The 19713-nt window shown below is 37.7% G+C and overlaps 2 protein-coding genes across 4 annotated transcripts; one reads left to right on the top strand and one right to left on the bottom strand.

Moving 5' to 3' along the window:
• Positions 1-123: 123 nt before the first annotated feature.
• On the bottom strand, positions 124-12759 carry LOC122868851 (UNC93-like protein MFSD11). The gene is made up of 13 exons (XM_044181234.1): positions 12253-12759; positions 11533-11588; positions 11303-11410; positions 11128-11207; positions 10304-10400; positions 8214-8272; positions 7864-8008; positions 5536-5585; positions 3757-3822; positions 3542-3667; positions 3278-3452; positions 3050-3185; positions 124-906 (listed from the first exon to the last, which is right to left on the bottom strand). The coding sequence occupies exons 1-13, from the start codon at positions 12340-12342 to the stop codon at positions 754-756; spliced, it is 1341 nt and encodes a 446-aa protein (XP_044037169.1). The 5' UTR covers positions 12343-12759; the 3' UTR covers positions 124-753.
• A 1353-nt stretch (positions 12760-14112) lies between these two features.
• ubfd1 (ubiquitin family domain containing 1) lies at positions 14113-19175 on the top strand. Of its 3 annotated transcripts, none has more exons than XM_044181240.1 (7): positions 14113-14192; positions 16065-16337; positions 16414-16622; positions 16699-16764; positions 16902-17007; positions 17103-17185; positions 18778-19175. In XM_044181240.1, exons 2-7 carry the CDS (start codon positions 16082-16084, stop codon positions 18886-18888), a joined length of 831 nt encoding a protein of 276 aa, XP_044037175.1. In that variant the 5' UTR covers positions 14113-14192; positions 16065-16081; the 3' UTR covers positions 18889-19175. The 3 variants fall into 3 exon arrangements, with proteins under 3 accessions (XP_044037175.1, XP_044037173.1, XP_044037174.1); XM_044181238.1 differs by lacking the exon at positions 14113-14192 and adding an exon at positions 14372-14403; XM_044181239.1 differs by lacking the exon at positions 14113-14192 and adding an exon at positions 14380-14403 and having other exon boundaries at positions 16048-16337.
• The last annotated feature ends 538 nt before the right edge of the window (positions 19176-19713 follow it).

Raw genomic sequence — 19713 nt, 5'->3', positions numbered from 1 at the left:
ACCTTTTATTTCACTTGTTTTCTGTGACCTTGACTCTTACATCTACACCATCTGAACTACGTCTATTACAAAATGCTTATTACTACAGTAAATACTTTTGCTTGCCACTTTCAATTAAATCACTGAAAATGCAAAGAACTTTATTCATCAAATATTCACACAAAACAAGTTAAGAACAATGATTGTCAGGCATTAATTAGTTAACATTTTTCTGAAACATGACAGGAACAATATTGCATTCTTTTCTCTCATCTAATTGTATCAAACTGTCAATCATTCTGACAAACTATAAACAGCTTTAAAAGTTATAAAGTAACACAGATGCATAAAATATTTTCAGCAATGTGACTTTTGTCTTTAATAACAAACCTGAGCTGGAAGCAATGCAGATAAGTATGAGATAAGGTGAGTGGTTATTTTTTAAATCCTACAGTAAGACCAACAGTGCAATGATGCAGTAGAAAAATAATGTTAATGATTAACGATGATACTGTGTATTGTCTGGTAATTAGAACAGAAGATGTGCAAGGTAGCCTACAATCCAGGCTGATTAATAACCATGTAATGCTATTCAAAAGTTTTCTTAAGGCAACTTGGTTTCAGTTGTGTCAACAATTTTGAGTGTAAATGTTATCCAAATGTGACCTTCAGTGCATTATACTAAAAAGAAATTTTAAAATAACCCCTCATGAAATGAAAGATACCGGATTGCCCCACAAAACAATCATTGCTGATACAGAAAATGTCTTCCTTCTAATATTCCTGCAAATCTACAGAGAAGTTCTGCATCCTCTCCACGACGAAGAAGCAGAGTGTTCCAGTGAAGCCCAGGATGACCATCAGCAGGAGCTGCCACATCAACAGGAGGTAACCGCTGTAGAAGAACGCCACTGCTGCAAAAACAGACTGACAAAAGGATAATAGATGTGACTTTGTTGTTTAATAGATAAAGTTACTCCCACAACACTGCACAACAGCTAACCCCTGGACTGTAGGAGGTAACACATTTTATTCTCAATCTACCATTGCTTTGTCAAACCAACAGATCCCAATGGTACATTTACTGTCATGACCATTCGCTAAACCCCTCCCTCGAACAGCAATCATCCAATCGTAGCTTCGCAACCATAACATGGCAGGTCTGTCAAGCTTTGGATTTCTCTGCATGTTGAAGCTGTGTTTATGGGAATAAAGAGTTCAGAGGATGGTGTATTTTTCCCCTCACCTTTACAAAACCAAAAACACAACAGCAAAAGTGTAAGGAATGTGTGTTTATCATCTCTAACAAGCTGCAAATGTTATCATGTCAGGCTAACTAGCTTACAACTTACAATAGCTAGCTAACTGCATTATTTTGTGGGGTTACAGACATTAGAACAATACCTGTTCAGGATGAAAACATTCACCTTGTGGGATTCAGATGCTACAATATCAGACTGTATTTAACGACGGTGCCCCTGTCCTGCAATTTGGTTTGGGGAAGTTTATACTCCTGTAACTTGCGTTAGATAGCGCTACATTTACCAAACTCATTGCTTATTTCTCATCCTCAAAGTCTTTTCTCTAGTAAAGGTGAAGCATACTGTTTGAAAATACAAACATTGAAGCATAAATGTAACCACTGTGTTGCCTGTCCAAGTATGTTATCAGCCAAACCATCCAAGCAGTATGTTAGAATGAGAAACATTTTAATTACATTTTTATTTAAAATACTGTAATATAATACTAGGGCTAACTAGCTTTACTCTGCAATGCACAAACAATGCTGCTACTTATTTACATGTTTTCTACATTGGTCATCAGAACGTAGCTTTAACCTTAGTTTTTTAGCATTGCATCATGGACACAGCCATTGTATGCAGATTTAAGACATTTTACAGGCCTTCTGTTGTAAAATGAATCAGCTGTATTAAAACGTCAGCTGGCAGAGTTTTCAACCAACTCACAGAGTTTAAGCATTAGCATAAGCTTACGCTAGCTAGCTACAGTTGATCAAATCTGCTAGCAACAGTTCAGCCGGCAAAGTCAATGGTGGTTGGCTAGAAAGTTCATAGGTTGTTCATAAGTTTCTAGCCTGGGAACCAGACGCACCTGCAGAGCATGTTTCGTTTGCTCTGGCAGGTACGTCTGGCCGCTCTCCCTTTCAAACAGATTTCCACCCGTCCTGGATTTGGTCGGGCCAATCACAGCCGTTCTAATATGGGACGGGTTTGATGACAGTAGTGTTACCGGTCCAGAAGTCACGTGTAACAAGTTTAATGATTGAACTTTACTTGTTTTGTGCACTTAATTTATAACATGAAAAGACCTATCAGAAAATGGCATCTTCTGCTTATTAGACCCATGTACCAATACGCTTATTATTATTAAGTATGTGTTCTTATATACTATGTCTAAATTACAGTTATGTTCATGTTTTAATATTTATGAAATATTTTAAACTCCAACTGACATCACATTTAGTCTTCCCTTTTTGTAGTCAAAAATAATAACGTGTTTTTTTAAATGTATTGTTAAGTGTTTTTATTATTAAAAGGAAGGAAAAAGGTCTATCAGAAATGTTCCTTTTCATCTCAGCTTGGTGTGTCAGTGTCTGTGTTTGAATGACAGCAGCTGGCAGGCTGCTCAACAAACTTGCGCTGTAACCTACATGTCATGGACAGCGTGCTGTTAGTGGTACTGAAGAGTAAGAACCACACCAGCATCAAACCAGACCAGAAACCAAAACATTTCCTTTCCTTTTTCTCAAAGGAGAACAAAGCCAAATGATTTACAGAGCAGATATGTATGCTGTAGTACACAAAAAAATAAATAAAATGCAATTTAATTTCAGTTGAACTTTAAGAAAATACCATCATTTTTAGGATTTATTTCTTCTTAGAGACCAATTTTGCAGCAAAGATAAGGGGAGATTAAGAGGTGTATGTGGGTCTTGTTCTTTTCCTTTTTAATGGGGCTTCAGGTGAATTTGTTTCATACTTGACAAGACAATATTTTAACCCAGCTTTGCTCTGCTAACAATGTCTGAGAATTGGCAACTCGGGATTACCTGGATGAATTTGAAGATGGCAAAAGCAGGCGTGCTTTGTTCAGCATAAATACGGCCTAATATGCTGTAGAGCTGTGTGTTGAAACAACTGTCCCCAAGTCCAAGCAAGAAGCTGCACAGCAGGGCAATTGATACACTGAGAGAGAAAATATAGTTCTTATTAAATCGTAATTGGCCTTCCCCATGTCCACTCTGCCTTATTGTTAAATTGTTAGATAAATGAACTACCTTGGAGTTAGATATGGCTTCTTTTGGGTAGTGGTATTAAAGACGACAGAGGCATCATCTGGGATGTTGAGGAAGATCAAATAGAAAGCAACGAAATGGACAACCATTCCCAGAAACACCACAGAGGTCCGTCTGAAACGATTATTCTTACACAACAATCCAAACAAGCCTCCACCTGATGAGAAAGAACATATTTATGAATTCACTTACCTCCAGTGACTTTCAATCACCTAAACACACTCTGATAGAGGAATGTAGACTTACCCACAATTTCTCCAATGCCTACCACAATCCCAGAGATCCCAATCAAGCCTTTAGCTGCTTCTCCAAATTGTGTAGTTGCTCCAATACACGTCCCATACACTCCACTGTAGAAAGATAGCTCCAGGCCTGGAGAACAAGGAAGGCATGCTGTAGCTACAAGCCTTCGCTGGAGGCTAAGATACTTATTACATTAATGCATTCTACATTTGACTTACCGCTGTATGCCATGCAGGGACTCAGGAGCAGTATAGATTTAGCCTTCAGAAGTTGTAGGATGGTTTCTGAACAAGAGGACACACAATACACTGATCTGAATTGCTAATAAATACATATTCACTAACACTTATATACCTTTTACATCTGGACTGAGCTCAGATAAAAATGCAGACATTAAAACCCCATTACCTTCTAACAATTAAAGTTCAATGCAGATAGAAAATGGGAAAATAATTTGTCTCAATAAGCCAGAAATCCACATTTAAATGCAGGCAGAAGAACACCCAAAAGAGAATTTCCCCCAGGCGGTTAGGGAAATTCAGATTTAGGTTTGTTTATATATGCCTGGATGCCCTTTCTTGACATAAATCAGTGTGCATCTTCAATAAACCCGATACCTTTAAGGCAGGTGTACACAAGTCTACATGCACACAAGATACACGCAAGACAAAGAGCAATCTGATCATCCAACTTCAGGCTGCACTGAAGTCGGGAGCAAGTGCAAGTTTCCTGTTGACAAGCAGAGATTTAATCTGAAATAAAAGTCTCACACAGGCAGTTTTTGTGTACTCTGTTGTAATGCTAGAAGATTTTTATCCACATGAAAGCAATTTTCACTTGAAGAAAAACAAAATGCCTGTGACTGCCTGCTAGTTTCTGACTAAGAGCAGTGAAGTGTGGAGAGCTAGAGGTTACCTGCAGTATGCCAAATAACTGAGAAAGAAAAGGAAAATAACACATTTCTGTAAAATCATTGGTGTCATCAACTGTGAAAAATCCGTATCTCAGATGACACAAATTTACGCTGCAAGGAAAAAAATACATGTTCTACTGCATGCGCATTTTAGCCATGCTAGTGGCTCAATGGATGGCAATGTCAGTCTGTCAGTTGGGCCACCACTTTGGTCCAGACTGAAATACAGTATCTCAACGATATATAATTCTTTTCCAGTAATTCATGGTCCCCAGAGGAGGAATCCTACTGACTGTGGTGATCCCCTGACTTTTCCTGTAGCAAGTTTTCACTTATCCAGTGAAATATGTCAACAGCTACTGGATGGACTGGCACAAAATTCTGTACAGGCATTCATGGTTCCCAGACAGTGAATCCTAAAGACTTTGGTGACCCCCTGACTTTTCCTCTACCACCACCCTGAGGTTTAAATTTGTGGTTTTTAAGTGAAATTAACAGCTGTTGGATGGATTGCTGTGAAATTTGGTACGTGCATTCATGTTCCCCTTTTCATCTAGAATTTCAGTTCTGTCAAATGTTAGCATGCTAACATGCTAAGAATTGCTACAACTCTTAAGCTGTGTCCCAAATCCATACTAATTCTATACCATATGTACGACATGCTAATCGTCGTAGTAAATAGTTTTAGCAGTGCACACGGAAATCAACATACTTTCCATTTTATACTAAAAGGAAATTATATGTGCAACACAAACTGCGACTTTGGTATGTCACTGCCAGATAAACTTCATAAACAGACATCAAAATCTTTTTGGTTGGAGTATACTTCAATTTGTCACTTTTCCAGTGTGACCACAATACATACTAAAAACCTGCCTAGAATGCGTTTGTAGTATGGATTTGGGTCACAACATTAGTCTTGTTACTACAAATAGTTCATTATGTACCCATATATATGTATATAAGGATAATATGAATACAGTAAATGCATGCTGATGCACAGTGTTAATTAGCAAATCCCAAGTATTACAAAACAGGTGATGTACACTCTAGTGTGGTATTCCAAAGCACTGATAACACTTACTGAATTCTGACTTGGCATCCTGCATGGCAGTGTTTGCTCTGTGCTTATACCTAAACAACAGAAAATAAATACATTTTAACTTCTACAAAGCTGAAATTAATCGATAGGAAAAAAACTGCACACACGAACAATGATATAACTTCCTTCAAGGGAAGAACAGGTGAAGTAATTTACAAATCCAACAAGACTTTGGCTGCATAAAGATTCCTGAAAATCCCAACACAATGCAGAAAAGGTGTTTTTCCACAGTAAATGATGGCTCCCTATAGGATTCCTTGTTATGTTGTTGGAATCATATACACAATCAAACTCAATAAGCAAGGATCAAATACCTGCATCTAGGAGATACCCAAAACAGCTTGTAAACACAATCTGCTGCCATAAGACAGACAGAAACAAGCTAAGAGAATAAGTTTGGTCCAAACCAAGATTTGTATACGATGTACTAATTTCAGTCTCATCATAAGCTGATTTTGTTAGTGTTAAAATGTCCTATAAATATTCTTGCACCTGGGCTTTTTCTGGTCATGTACTTTTTCATGACTTTCAGTGGTCTTTGATGACAGCTACATTTTTCATATTTTTTCATCTCATGATTTGAGTCAAACCTTGTCCAGATTCAAGACATAAAAATTGAAATATGTGTGAAATAATGTTTAGGGCCGTGCCTGGAGAATTTGGGGTTTTTAACCACCGTCACTCTCAAAGAGAAAGTCTTGGCCCAGCTGCCCCAAATCTGCCTGATTGCATCCTACTTGTATAAAGTGCGATGATTAGGCTTGCAGTGATCAGCCATTTTTGTGAAGAATGAGTGTTTTAAAACTCCTGCAGAACTGCCACTGTATGTCATCTTGAAAACCCTTGCAAAATTTAAAGTAGGTTATTTGAAAAAATAATAATCTCTTAGGTGGTTTGGTTTTAGCTTAACATGGTTAATTGGATGAATGGTAAATTAACAGCTTTTATTTGTATATATAGCATAAAACAGTCTATTTCACTTTTTATTCATCACTTGAGGTTCAAACCATCTGTGTCCTTTTTCAGTAATGGTTCGGACATTTTTATATACACTGCTCAAAAATTAAGGGAACACTTAAATCACACATCGGATCTCGATGGAACGAAATATTCAAGTTCAAAATCGTTACTGTACATTGTGTAATTTGTTGAGAACAAAATTATGTAACAATGGTCAATGGAAACCAAAATCCCCAACCAATGGAGGGCTGGATTCAAAATCACACCAAAAATCAAAGTCAAAAATTGAATCCAGGGCCCACTGCACCAGCGTAAGGTCTGACAATGGCTCTGAGGATTTCATCCCTGTACCTAACAGCAGTCAGGGTACCGTTGGCTAGCACGTGGAGGTCTGTGCGACCCCTCTAAGTATGTGCCTCCCCAGACCATCACTGACCCACCACCAAACCAGTCATGCTGGATGATGGCAGCATAATGTTCACCACGACGTCTCCAGACTCTTTCACGTCTGTCACATGTGCTCAGTGTGAACCTGCTCTCATCTGTGAAGAGAACGAGGCACCAATGGTCGGACCTGCTAGTTCTCTGGCGAATGCCAATCGAGCTGCACGGTGCTGGGCTGTGAGCACAGGTCCCACTGGAGGACGTCGGGCCATCATGCCACCCTCATGGTGTCTGTTTCTGACAGTTTGGTCAGAAACGTGCACACCAGTAGTCCGCTGGAGGTGATTTTGTAGGGCTCTGGCAGTGCTCCTCCTGTTCCTCCTCGCACAACGGAGCAGATACCGATCCTGCTGCAGGGTTGGTGCCCGTTTTACGGCCCTTTCCAGCTCTCCTCATGTAACGGCCCGTCTCCTGGTATCTCCTCCATGCTCTTGAGACTGTGCTGGGAGACACTACAAACCTTCTTGCGATGGCATGTATGATGTGCCTTCCTGGAGGAGCTGGACTACCTGTGCAACCTGAATGGGCTGCAGGTTTCGCCTCAAGCTACCAGTAGTGACCAGGACAATAGCAAAACGCAAAATGAGAGAAGATTCAGTCAGGAAGGATAAGGAGAGAGCAATTGTCTGTGGCCACCACCTGCAAAACCGTTCCCTTTTCTTCTTGCTGTTGCCTCTCCAGTGCGCCTGTTGTCACTTTCATTTGCACCAAAACAGGTGAAACTGATTCACAATTGCTTATGCTTCCGATCTCAACAGATTGATATTCCTGAAATTTTACTGACTTGGTGTTACTTGGTGATACTGTGATGATTAGGTGTTCCCTTAATTTTTTTGAGCAGTATTTTGAGTGATTTTGTGAGACTACAGTGAAAAATGTGTAATAATCTAAAGGATATTAATTTACATCATGCGAGTTGAGAGCAGTGATTGCCCTTCCTCTTCAGAGAGCATCTCCTGTTCATGATGGCTCTTTCTCAACACCAGGAAGCTGAGTGTACCGAGTACGGAGGCGACCAGCAGGGACAGAAAAATGCTTTTCCTGCTGCTGTCTGAGAGAGGAAGATTAAAATAAGCTTCTTAATTAAAATACACTCTCTCGATATAATATATATATATATATATATAAACAACATTAAGCTAGAGAATATTCAAAATATCCAATCACTCACATAATCCTCTTGATATTTTTCTTTCATCATCATACTAGATTTTGCTATTAGAGTCATGACAGTACTTACTCAAGTTTAACCATACCTGGTATTTCTGTTCTTCCATTCCATTCAAAATAAATGTAAAGATTGCCAAACAGCATGCTGTAAAGAAAAGAAAATAGGTCAATCAAGTGAGTAAATGACGGACATGACTTTAGCATAAATAAAAAAGGCATTTCACATAACATTTCATGGCTGCTGGGGGAAAACCTTGTATCTCCAGTGTTGGGAATTTTCACGTTTTAGGTAAGTCAAAGAAATATATTTTTCCATGGGACTATTTTCAATTTTTCTTTGCCTCATTAAACCCTCTTTAAACTCTTTGGGTAATATGACAAAACAAATTCCACCTTAAGGTCCATTTAGTAGCTGTTTTGGAGCTTTTAGTCATAAAACATGATCTTCATCAGCAGACAGAGTTTGCTCCATGTCATTGAATCATAGATATTCAGGTTAAGCTCATGTGATATGATTAAAAGTCCAGAACAGCTACTAAATGGACCTTGAGGTGAGGCTGTTTGTGAGATCAAGAAAGAACTATGAAACTCAATCTGTGTTTGAGCTTACTAAAAAGGTGACATTTTGAAGACACGTGGTTTTCACCTGACAACAGCAACATTCAACCCACCATCCTGTCATCCATCATTCTGGAACTAAAGCATGAGAAACCTCTGACCGTAATTACCCATAAATGATCACCACTCGGACCAATCAGGGACCAGATAAATTATTCTTAGAATGTTTGTCTTAATCAGAGCAATAAGGTCTGAGATTTCAATTTTAGTTAAGCAGTCTAATTTAGTCTAGTTTAACTGTAATACCCTCAATTGCAATTTGTTGTGTACCGCAAGTTTCATGTGAATCAAACCTCTTGTGTGGGACTCAGAGGCTTTCAGTTTAAAATGTTGACCTTTAATTGAAGTGCTCCCCTAATCGGTGTAATTAATAAAACACTGGCAATACAGTGCTATCTGAAATGCCATCTGAGAAATCATGTCTGACAGACAGAAAAAGTACCGTGGACTATTTTTTGGTTGGCTCAAACACTGACTTTCTAAATACAATAATCTGCATTTCTGCCTCTGAGGATGCTTTTTTCATTTCTTTTAAAGCTGTTTATTTGCCTTTCATGGTGAACACTGCAGTCCCATAAAACGCTGCAAGCTATTTCTGTCTTTAATTACATATCACCTAAACTAAAAAATGTAGATGAGCAATTACTCTGCCTCAAAGCCTCGGTGAGGGATAACAGGGGTTATTCATAAAAGATAACAGTAACATTCTGTGTGTGTGTGTGTGTGTGTGTGTGTGTGTGTGTGTGTGTGTGTGTCTGCAGGCTGTGAAGAACTGATTCATAAGTTTACTGTGGCAGGGATCACCACTGCAGAGTCAGATTAGCATTGCCCTATTGTGAGCTTTGGCGCAGGTGACAGCCAATGTAATTATTATACTAAATCAATTTGCATATTTTAACAAATACAAATTAGTTGTCCAAGCCAGTGTGCATGACCAGAGGGCCTAATACAAGAGATGAAAAGGCCAAAACTCTCACCTGCATAACTCTCTGTTTTGAGAGGCTTGGGTGTTTTCATGTTTTGCAGAGAAACTAATGATTCACTGACAGATATGACAATTTGTAACATTTTATTAAATATATTTTTAAATAAAGCATACAGTAATATCCTGTCAGGCTAAAAATACAGACAGGACAGTATTTTGACTGCTGCGGTGTAATTATATCTTTGCTCAACTGTAATAGTTGCATCAAACAAAAAGAGAAAAAAAACATGGTGAGTTGTGTTTTAGGCACTCAGTGTAATGATGTGAAGAAATAATATAATGCAGGCTAATTTAATAGCAACCTTGGGTTGGTTTAGAAAGCAAATTAGTAGGATGATTTTTACATTCTCAAATAAAAAAATGTATATTTAATTCACTGAAGGCCATAGTTAAATAATTTTCAGAGAATCACATACAGTATAATCCGAGTATTAAAATGCAGTGTGGTTTAAATGAACCTTTGACATTTTAAATGAAGTAATGCATGGAGGTAATGGCATTGGGGCTGCATCTATTACCACTGAATTGACTGAAAGATAGGAGTCTAACATTAATGTGTCAGTAGCTGCATACCTGCACTGTAAGAGAGCCCAGAACATCCCTGTGTTCCTGTTGATGGTGGAAGCCTCTGAGTTTTCCACCAGAAAGTACCCTTGAGCTGTCCAGAGCACTGTAGGAAAGTGAGTAAGAGACGTCATTTGAAGGGGAAAAAATGACCAGTCAGTTACTTGCCTGCATAAAGTGAAAAATTATCTTTCTGTGTTGGTAAGTAATGCATAATAAAAAAATCACCACATTGCAATGATTTCAGGCTGCATTAAAAACTGCCCCAAATCATTTTTCTTAATTTTTTCCAGTAAATGCTAAGCGAAGGGCTGCTTTCTCAGTATTTTCACTAACATCTAAGAGCAAGCTCAAAGTGATGCGCACTATTTACAGAAACACCTCCTAACCCACTTAAGGTCTAATTTGGGATATACTGTTTATACACATCAGCACATCCCAGTCATGATAATCCCCGTATGCATGATTAAACACTATTTGGATTTTAACAAAGAAACTGAGCATGCATAGGCTGCAGGAACCAAGTTGAAGTATTTCTGTGCCTCAGTATCTTGGGCTGTTGTTAACACACCGTATCCTGCTCAAATGTTGATGTGTTTTTTGTAAATGGGATGTGATTCAGTATGTGCCAAACCAAAAAATTGGAAACCTGCCTATTCTGAATAAAAACTGACATATATATAAACTGAAACGATTAGTTGATTCATCAATTAGTCACTTTACAAGAAATTCATTGACAGCTATTTCGATAATTGACTAATAGTTTCTGTCAACGTTTGAGGATCTGATGCTTTTCTTTTGTCGTGTATGGTAGCCTTTGGAGAGGAACTTACTGGCTGCTCCTATGCCGATCAGTACAGAGGTCAAGTAAAAGGACCATGTTGAAGGGATGATGAACACAGCAATGTACCCACTAGACAGAAAGCATGTAGAACAGTAATGAGCAACATGTTACAGCCTTAGGATCTTCATCAACATCCTGTGTGCAATTACCATGACCACGTTTACCTGTAAAGTAGGCCACTCAAAAACATAGTAATTTTTGGTCCAATTACTGCAACAACTGTTGGTGAAAGTAAATTGGAGAACGAAAAGACCCCATAGATGATTCCAAGACTGTAAAGGAGGCAACAAGAATACTTATTCCAGTTCCACTTTAAAATGTACTTGTTTATTAAAATGAAGAGATTTTTCATTTTTCTCCATCCTGAGTTGTAGATGTGAACCTGCACACCTACCTGTGGTACCCACTCCCAGTGAAAGTGTCATTCTGCAGGCTTTTCACCACTGTTTGCTGAAAATAAGATGGGGGGAAACTCAGTGAAGCACAAGGTTAGATTAGACAAAATGGGTCATACGTATGTCCTCAAGTCATTCATCCGGTTTGATCATTTCACTGACCATTGAAGAAAATTAGAAACACGAGGTGCGCCTGACATACAGCTCTGATTGGCCTGTTTTCAAACTGCACATTAGACATCTGCGGTTTGATTTTTTTAGATTAAAACTAACTTCCAGCATTCAAAAAAAGCATTAGTTTTATGGTTTATTGTTCTCTGCATGAAGGTAGGCTATTTAGTAATTTGTTTGGGATAAATTAGCTATACAAATACACAAAAATAGAAATGTAGCCTAATGACTGTACAACTTTAAATCCATAAAAAATAGGCTAAAATGGTTTTGTGTGTTGCCGAAATATATATTTCTAAATGCAGATAACAGATACAGATGTGTGTAAATGCATCATGGGATTATTTGTTTTCCATGAGTTTTACAGAGTTGAGGGTCAGGAAATCTGTCCAATCCAGTAAAAAAAAAAAAAAGAAATCTGAACTCAGTGCAGGGTGTCGGAAAATAAGCTTTTGGATGCAACAGAACAAACAAATGTCCCTTACCTAGGCTATACGAAGCACTGGTTTGGATGAGTAAAAACTCAGTAATTAAGTTTGTTAACTTACTTCAATGTTCCCACAGGTGGTGAAGGCAGTAAAAATGAACAAAAATCCCACACCCAAAATCACAACGTTGAAAGTCCTTCTGTCTGCCATGGCGTTTTCTTACTCGTCCTAGAAAAACATCTGACATTTATTGCCGCCGATACTGTGTTGCTGTCGACTCATTTGAACTATAAATCTAGGAAAGAGTCCCATACGGATTCATTAACGACTCGGATATATCCATTTTTAACAAAGTCGCGCCACTATAGTTGACTTCTCTAACTGTTTAGTTACAGTTTAATGCGCAAATAGCATTAATAAAATGGCAGAGGTGTCGTGGAGAGTGTGGGACACAGATAGTAACAGTGTGGCACTGTTATAAGGGAACTTCCCTCCTATCATACTAAGTAGGCTATACGCATGACAACTTGTGACTTAAATTAAAAGCAATGTTTTGCGGTCCTCCTTTTTCTTCTTCGACTTGGTTGTCCTCACCCGCTCCTGCTGCTGCTGCTTCTTCTGCAATTTGCGGTAATTTACACTCATTTAGCTTTGCTGCCTTCCAGAGGTAACCAGGAGGAATATTCTCCCATGAAACGGAAAAAAAGTCCGAAGACTTTTGAGCTTTAGTGTTACCGTGTTCATTGCACAGGGTATAATATTAAGAAACTTTATTTCTATTGTACTGTTACACAATGTGCTGCACAATTAATAAAACCTCATTTAATAATGCAGTCTAAACAGAGACTCTGACATCAGGAGAGTTTGGCTCTGCAAATATAGATACTGAAATTGATTGAATTTTAAACCAAGATGAAACATAAGATCATCAAGAGGGATGAGATCACTTCCTTTTTGACCAAATAACTCAAGGGAACTATGCAGTGATGTCATTTTAAGTTTGTATTTATTATTAAATGTATTTCAGTGTAATTGATTGACTAATAATTAGAGGAAATTTAATGACCAAGCTCATAGAACCCAGTATGTATTTATAATCAAATGCCTGCAGTTCTCACATGATGACAAGAACCATAAAACACTGGTGAAAGATCAAGTAGGAAAAGCATGCCAACTTAACAGTAAAATGAGTTGTATTTTAAGTCAGTAAGCCAAAGAGATTTAAAAATCACTCTTAGAATTTGTTTACAAGAAATATGTGGTAAAAGAGATGAGACGTTCAGGTCATATGAGTCCATTAATGGGGTAACTCATCTGAAATTGTTAAACCTGCATATTATGTAATGCTTTTTGGACTATTTGACCCATTTTTCTGGCACAATTTTCAGATTCATATAATTAATTGAGTGTATACAAAATTGGTAGCCAGTTCGTTTTCCAACTATTGTGCATACTATATGAATCATATAGGCCTGGGTAAGTGAAATTTTTCAAATTATTGTAATGCCAATAAAAAAAGCCCTCTATTGAACTTGACACAAAGATATAGAGTATTGTGATAGGTGGTACCACATGATTGTCTTATGGTTGGGGGTGGGATTTCAATTTGTCATGGTTGGAGATGTTTCATGGAATCCAATAGTTGGCGATAATGCATAATTTTAAACCCCAAACCTCATACAATATGAAGGGAGAAGAAAAACTTAACCAATAGCCATTGAGTAATGTGCCACCTCTTGGTGTCTGCTTTTGCTGCCACAACAACAAAGAAGCTTAGCAAAGCGAGAGGATCAACCTCCACTCACTTCTGTGTTTGCCAAAATGCCCGTATGTGGCTACATTATCCAGTTCGTGTTTTCAATTATTCTAATGAAAATATTTGTTTTGCACCAGGCTTTGTTGACTACATTATCTTTACACATTATTTGGATAATCTTAAATGTAACTGGTTTTGTAAAAAAAACTTTATTTGCAGCTATTTTCGATGACGCATGCGTATTTCCATTCTGTCTTCCTTTCCACCGGCTAACTGAAACTACAAATGTTTTAACGTTGTGACGGTAAGTATAGTTACACTTGTTATGCCATTTTAAAACATGTCTTGTTTTTTCTGTTTGCTATGTTGTCAAACGTAAATGTGCGACTGAGAACGACTTTAGTTGTAGCTAGTCGACTTTTGCTTCCGGAATATCAGAACTCATCCTGCTCTCTGTAATCTCTTTGCCACAACCTACAACAGATTGTACACAATCATCATGGCGACACAGGATGGTGGGTATTGAGAAAATATAGCAGTTTTTCCTTGATAACTTTACATTGAGCCTAAACACTATTAATGAAATAACACGTGTTTGTAATTGACATGTTAGTATGTGACGCTATTATTGCAGTGTAATGTACATTTACGTCTCTCCGTAACGTTATTTTTTAAATGTTCACCAGTGTTGTAGCTAGCTAACGTTAACGATTGCTAACACCAGTCAAATTTAGCCAGATTTGTGGAGGACTAAAGTTAATGTTAGAAAGTTTAACCGGTATTAGGTTGGAATTGGTTAACTTTTGCTGCTAAAGGGCTAACTAAATATGGTTAGGTTATGAATGGTAACGACGAAGTACCAACGTACAGTATGTTACGTTAACGTTATCAGTTTTGTAACCAGTAACTTAAGGCCAAACGTATTACAACATCCAGTGTTTTGTGAGTACATATTTTCGTTGAAAAACCATGTCTGTCTGGGTTTAATCGTGGTTCGCTCTTATTTATCCCCTCACCCAACACACAAGTAAGAATTGCTGCCTTGATGGGGAAAAAAAAAATCAGCGATGGAAAGAGCTAGAAAGACCACGAGAGAGAGAGGGATGGAGAGGGGATGAGCAGACAAAGCGAAACTAGACTTCATTACACACTTTATGCTGTTGACTCATAGTACATTTCCATACTTTAGTTAGCTTATGTATTTTGTGCATGCATATAAAACAAATATAATTTATTTTATCAAAAGATATAAGAATAGTAAACAAACTAGTTACTTATTTAGAACCAACTAACCCACTGTTTTATTAAATTAAAAGCTCTAAAATGAAGAGACTTGATAGATTTTAAAATGGTACAAATCATGTATAAAGTCAAAAATAACTTACTTCCAGAAAGTTATTTAAAATTAGAGATAGCATGACTTGAGAGGAATGTAATGTGTAAAAAACAAAACAAAAGGTGACCTGGGTTTCCCCCAAGAATTTTTTTTATCAGAGTTGGTCATCCAGGTCCAGACACATTTCGTCTCCTTATCAATTTAGTATTTGTAAATTAGCCACACTTGTTAAATATATGGCATTTGCTGTGTGAAACAGCACTTCTGCTCTAATGTTTTATTTCATAAAAGAGGTGTTTTTTTTTATTATGTCAGTGGAGGTGGTTACTATTTCTGGCAAGGTAGTCCAGTATAAAACACTGCAGGAAACACTTGTGAGGACTAATATTAGAAGTCATTGTATTTTAGTTAAAGTGGTGAATTGATGTAAAGTGGGGAACTGAAAAGTTGTAGCACACAAATTGTGTGCTTCTTGTGTCTTGCAAGAGGAGTAGGTGTAGTAAGCTCTAGCTTCAGCCTACATCTTTTATGTTGTGTTATTGTGTTGTATTTTTTTCTGCTGTGCTGTTCAGTAGCGATTACTGGCCTTTCTGTTGTTTTGCCTATTTGTTTCGGTCATTATTTACAGGCTGAAATACGTTTTAATTTCATTTTCAAAAACTAAACTGAACCTTCACTTGGCCAAATTTCATTGTGGTTACTAAACAAAAAGAAAAACAGATAGGATTCCTAAAAACACAGATATCAGTCTTGCGTAGACTGCATGTTCTATATGTGGGGAAATGTGGACTATACTATTCTGACAACTAACAGAAAATCAAAGTTTTCATGCTCTTCCAGGAAGTGAAGAAGTCATAATGGAAACTGAGGAAAAGCCAAAAGAAGCTGAACCACTAGGAGAAGATGCTGAAAAGGGGGACACAGAAATGATGTCTCACACAGATGCAGGAAACGCCACAACTCAGGACTCTAGTATTAGCAATGGGGACGGCGCAGATGACAAGCAGGAGATGGTTGACTTGAAGATTATCTGGAACAAGAATAAATATGATCTGAAAATTCCTGTCGATAACACCGGAGCCAAACTAAAAGAGAGCATCCATTCACTTACTGGTAAGAGCACACAGTAGTTCACCTTAAGCTAAATGTTATAGTAAAAACAAATTAATGTTCTCTTTTGTCTTCCAAGGTCTTCCACCGGCAATGCAGAAAGTGATGTACAAAGGATTGCTTCCAGAGGACAAGACGCTACGTGAAATAAAGGTTACAAATGGTGCAAAAATAATGGTGGTGGGATCTACAATAAATGATGTATTAGCTGTGAATACACCCAAAGAGGTCATTCAGCAGGAAGTTAAAGCTGAAGAAAACAAGAAGGAGCCTTTATGCAGCCAAAAGGTAAGATTAATGACATTTCTGCAGAGTAAAGTCATATATTTAGTTTTTTTATTTTAAACCTGCACTGTTATTTCAGCAACACAGGAAAGTTTTGGACAAAGGTAAACCAGATGACATAATGCCAGCTATTAAAGGAACAAAGGTAAGAGAAGATTAAGATTCATTTTTGTTTGTCTTGTATTGAATGCCATAGCAGTCCAAAGCTGTTTTAACAGATGTATGTCGACAATGTAATTATAATACGAGATACTGTGACTAACTGCGTTGTCCCGCTAACAGGAACGATTACCAACAGTGCCTTTAGCCGGAATGTATAACAAGTCCGGAGGAAAAGTTAGACTCACATTTAAACTGGAGCAAGATCAGTTGTGGATCGGAACAAAGGGTGAGATTACAGCTGGCCTCATTTTATCAAATTCATTGCAACACAAACATACTGATGATTAAATGTTCTTCAATTTTGTGTGTTCATCTCTACAGAGAGAACGGAGAAAGTCCCAATGGGCTCCATTAAAAACGTAGTGTCTGAACCCATTGAAGGCCATGAGGACTATCACATGATGGTAACTGTTCTTGCTGCATGTCAGACTTATCTGTTTTGTGAAAAGTCAAAATGTCACATGTTCAGAGGCTGACGCAAGTGTGCATATGGGTTATGTAACTAAGCAAAATGAATAGGGTGACGTTTATATGATCATTGTACAGGAAACAGCAAAGGAATAAACCAGATATGTGTTGAAATTTATTGAACTAAATAAAATGTATTTAGTTCAGTTATGCTTTGTCTATAAAAGGTCTTTTGTGGAAGTGAACAGTGCAGGTTGAACTGTTCACTGAAGTCACTGTAGTATGTGTGCAGCAGAGTGATGGGGTCATTGTTTGCTGTTTGGGCTTGGCAGTGGAGCGGGAAATGTCAGTGCTTTCTCTAGATTAACCTTTCTGTCTAAAGGCGCTCCTGTTCTTCATTGTCAGTGAGATAGAAATCCCGGAACAAGTAACTTAATTGAATCAGGCTGTCTTATGGAGATCAAGGTCTATTTTTCTGATTATAAAGAATATGAAGTTTAGGATAATTTAGTAAAGCTCAGTTGATGATTCTGAATAACTGATGTGTTTTTGAACTTGATGTGTCACTGAAGGAGGTCCTATAACTAATTTACCAACAGCATCTTATATCTTGTGTTGGTATCATGTACTTTTTACACCAATGGGAATTAAACAAGACCAGAGAAGTCATCTGATAAATTTCACTTTAGTACAAACTGACAGTACAATGTTGTGAATTTCATGGCAGTTGGCTACAAGTGCATTTAAGCAAAAATGTCAATCAGAAAATTTAAGGTCTAAGATACTATATGAAATTTATTGGAAATTGGAGGGACTTTCCAGATTTTCCTGCTTCCTTTTTGTTGAGGTTTGCTACCACCTCCAACTGACTGAACATGATCGGACTGTGTAGCCAATAAAAATGTGTGGGAGTTTATTCCTGTACAGTTCAGCCATGTTTCATGGTATGGGTCATAGTATGTACACTGGATTGATACACTCAAATCAGAGCCTTTAGAACCAATTTATTTATCTAAATCAATGTGTTGTTACACCTACATTACAATGACATTGCTTTGTGTTGTAATGTTTTGGCTCAAGAATGAAATGTGATGCCAGCTACTCACTGAAAGCATGTTCCTGCATCACTGAGGAGTTGATAATGGATGAGGAGTAGATGGAAGAGGAGTCAAAAATAATTTAACATATCAGTGGGCAGGTTGAACGTAACAATAAGGGTGAACAGCAGCATGGGGAAATATGAAAGTCGCATTATTTTTTGCATTTTAAGTGGCTTTTGGAGTGATTAAGTGTGCTGTAAGATACTGCAAAGGACTTTTTCATTGAAAGGTCTTATGAGAGTCAGTATATTAAGCACAGTATACCCAGCTATCAGGTCTTTGAATGTTGATTTAGTTAAAAACATTATGTTGCAAACTTGCAGAAATCCAAATTTTCATGCAAGTCCTTCCAGTTGACATGATTTTAAATGGTTCCTACACATGGTTTGATTTGCATTTGTTGGTATGGTACAGTTATGTTTGTAGAATATGTGAACATCTGTAAACTCATTAATAAACGTGCTTGCGATTTTTTTCCACTTTCATAGGCTTTTCAGTTGGGTCCAACAGAAGCGTCTCAGTATTGGGTCTACTGGGTGCCTGCACAGTTTGTCGATGCAATCAAAGACACAGTCCTTGGAAAATGGCAGTATTTCTAATGTGCCTCTTTTTTGACGATGAACTGGGATTAACGAATCTGGAGTCAACAGCGAGGCTTAAGGAACTTATTGGAATATGTTGGAAGGAAACGGACGGGTGCCTGTGGACTAATCATATTGTTTTTAGGTTAAAAGTGCACTATGTGGCAGCATAACATTTCTCAGCCCTGTTGATCATTCAAGGTTTTCAGCAAATGCAAGGGAAAATGATGAAACAATTGTACAGAAATTGCTAACACTTTTCTTCAGTTATTCTTAAAGAAATAAAACTTATTTAATGAAATTAATGCGCAAGGGCATTGTTGTTTGTATCCACCTAAACTTTGTCTACATTTATTTTTGATTCACTTTTTGTGGATGCGAAATTTTGCACATTTGGAGGTCTTCCCAGTTTCTCGTTGCAAAACTGCTCAAACTCTGTCTAGTTGTTTAGGGGCTTTGAGTGAATAACGTTTTTCAGATCCTGCCACAAATTGTGGATTAGATTTGAGGTCTGGTCTTGGCCAACCCAGGACTTTAACATTGGTGTTTTAAAGGGTCGTAGCAGTTCCCTTGTAGGCTCCAGCATATTTCCCTCCAGGATTTCTCTGTATTTACCTTTACAAGCCCTCCAGGCCTGCTGCTACATGTAGTGTTTGGCTTATATTAAACATAGCTTTTAGAATTATGGCCAAAGTGCTTGATCTTGGTCTCAGACCACAGAACTATCTTCCACTTTGTTCACGTATCCCACATAAAGTGCTTTATTCAGCAGCAACACCTCTGAACGGAGGAAATTATACTGGGTTTAATAAAACATATTAGGCTAGTATTCCAAACTGCCTT

Source organism: Siniperca chuatsi, linkage group LG21, assembly GCF_020085105.1.
Source record: "Siniperca chuatsi isolate FFG_IHB_CAS linkage group LG21, ASM2008510v1, whole genome shotgun sequence".
In the NCBI taxonomy this organism is placed as follows: Eukaryota; Metazoa; Chordata; class Actinopteri; order Centrarchiformes; family Sinipercidae; genus Siniperca; species Siniperca chuatsi.
This window is presented reverse-complemented; position numbering and strand designations above follow the sequence as displayed.

Bases quoted from the DNA above. Each gene is read 5' to 3' on its own strand.
- LOC122868851 (XM_044181234.1), bottom strand. From the start codon at position 12,342: ATGGCAGACAGAAGGACTTTCAACGTTGTGATTTTGGGTGTGGGATTT. The intron at 11,411-11,532 runs GTAGGTGTGCAG...CCTCCTTTACAG, and splicing joins ACTGGGAGTGGGTACCACAG to TCTTGGAATCATCTATGGGG. The intron at 3,186-3,277 runs GTAGTTCATTTA...TTTCTCTCTCAG, and splicing joins AAGCCATATCTAACTCCAAG to TGTATCAATTGCCCTGCTGT.
- ubfd1 (XM_044181238.1), top strand. The intron at 16,623-16,698 runs GTAAGATTAATG...CTGTTATTTCAG, and splicing joins AGCCTTTATGCAGCCAAAAG to CAACACAGGAAAGTTTTGGA. The intron at 17,186-18,777 runs GTAACTGTTCTT...CCACTTTCATAG, and splicing joins ATGAGGACTATCACATGATG to GCTTTTCAGTTGGGTCCAAC.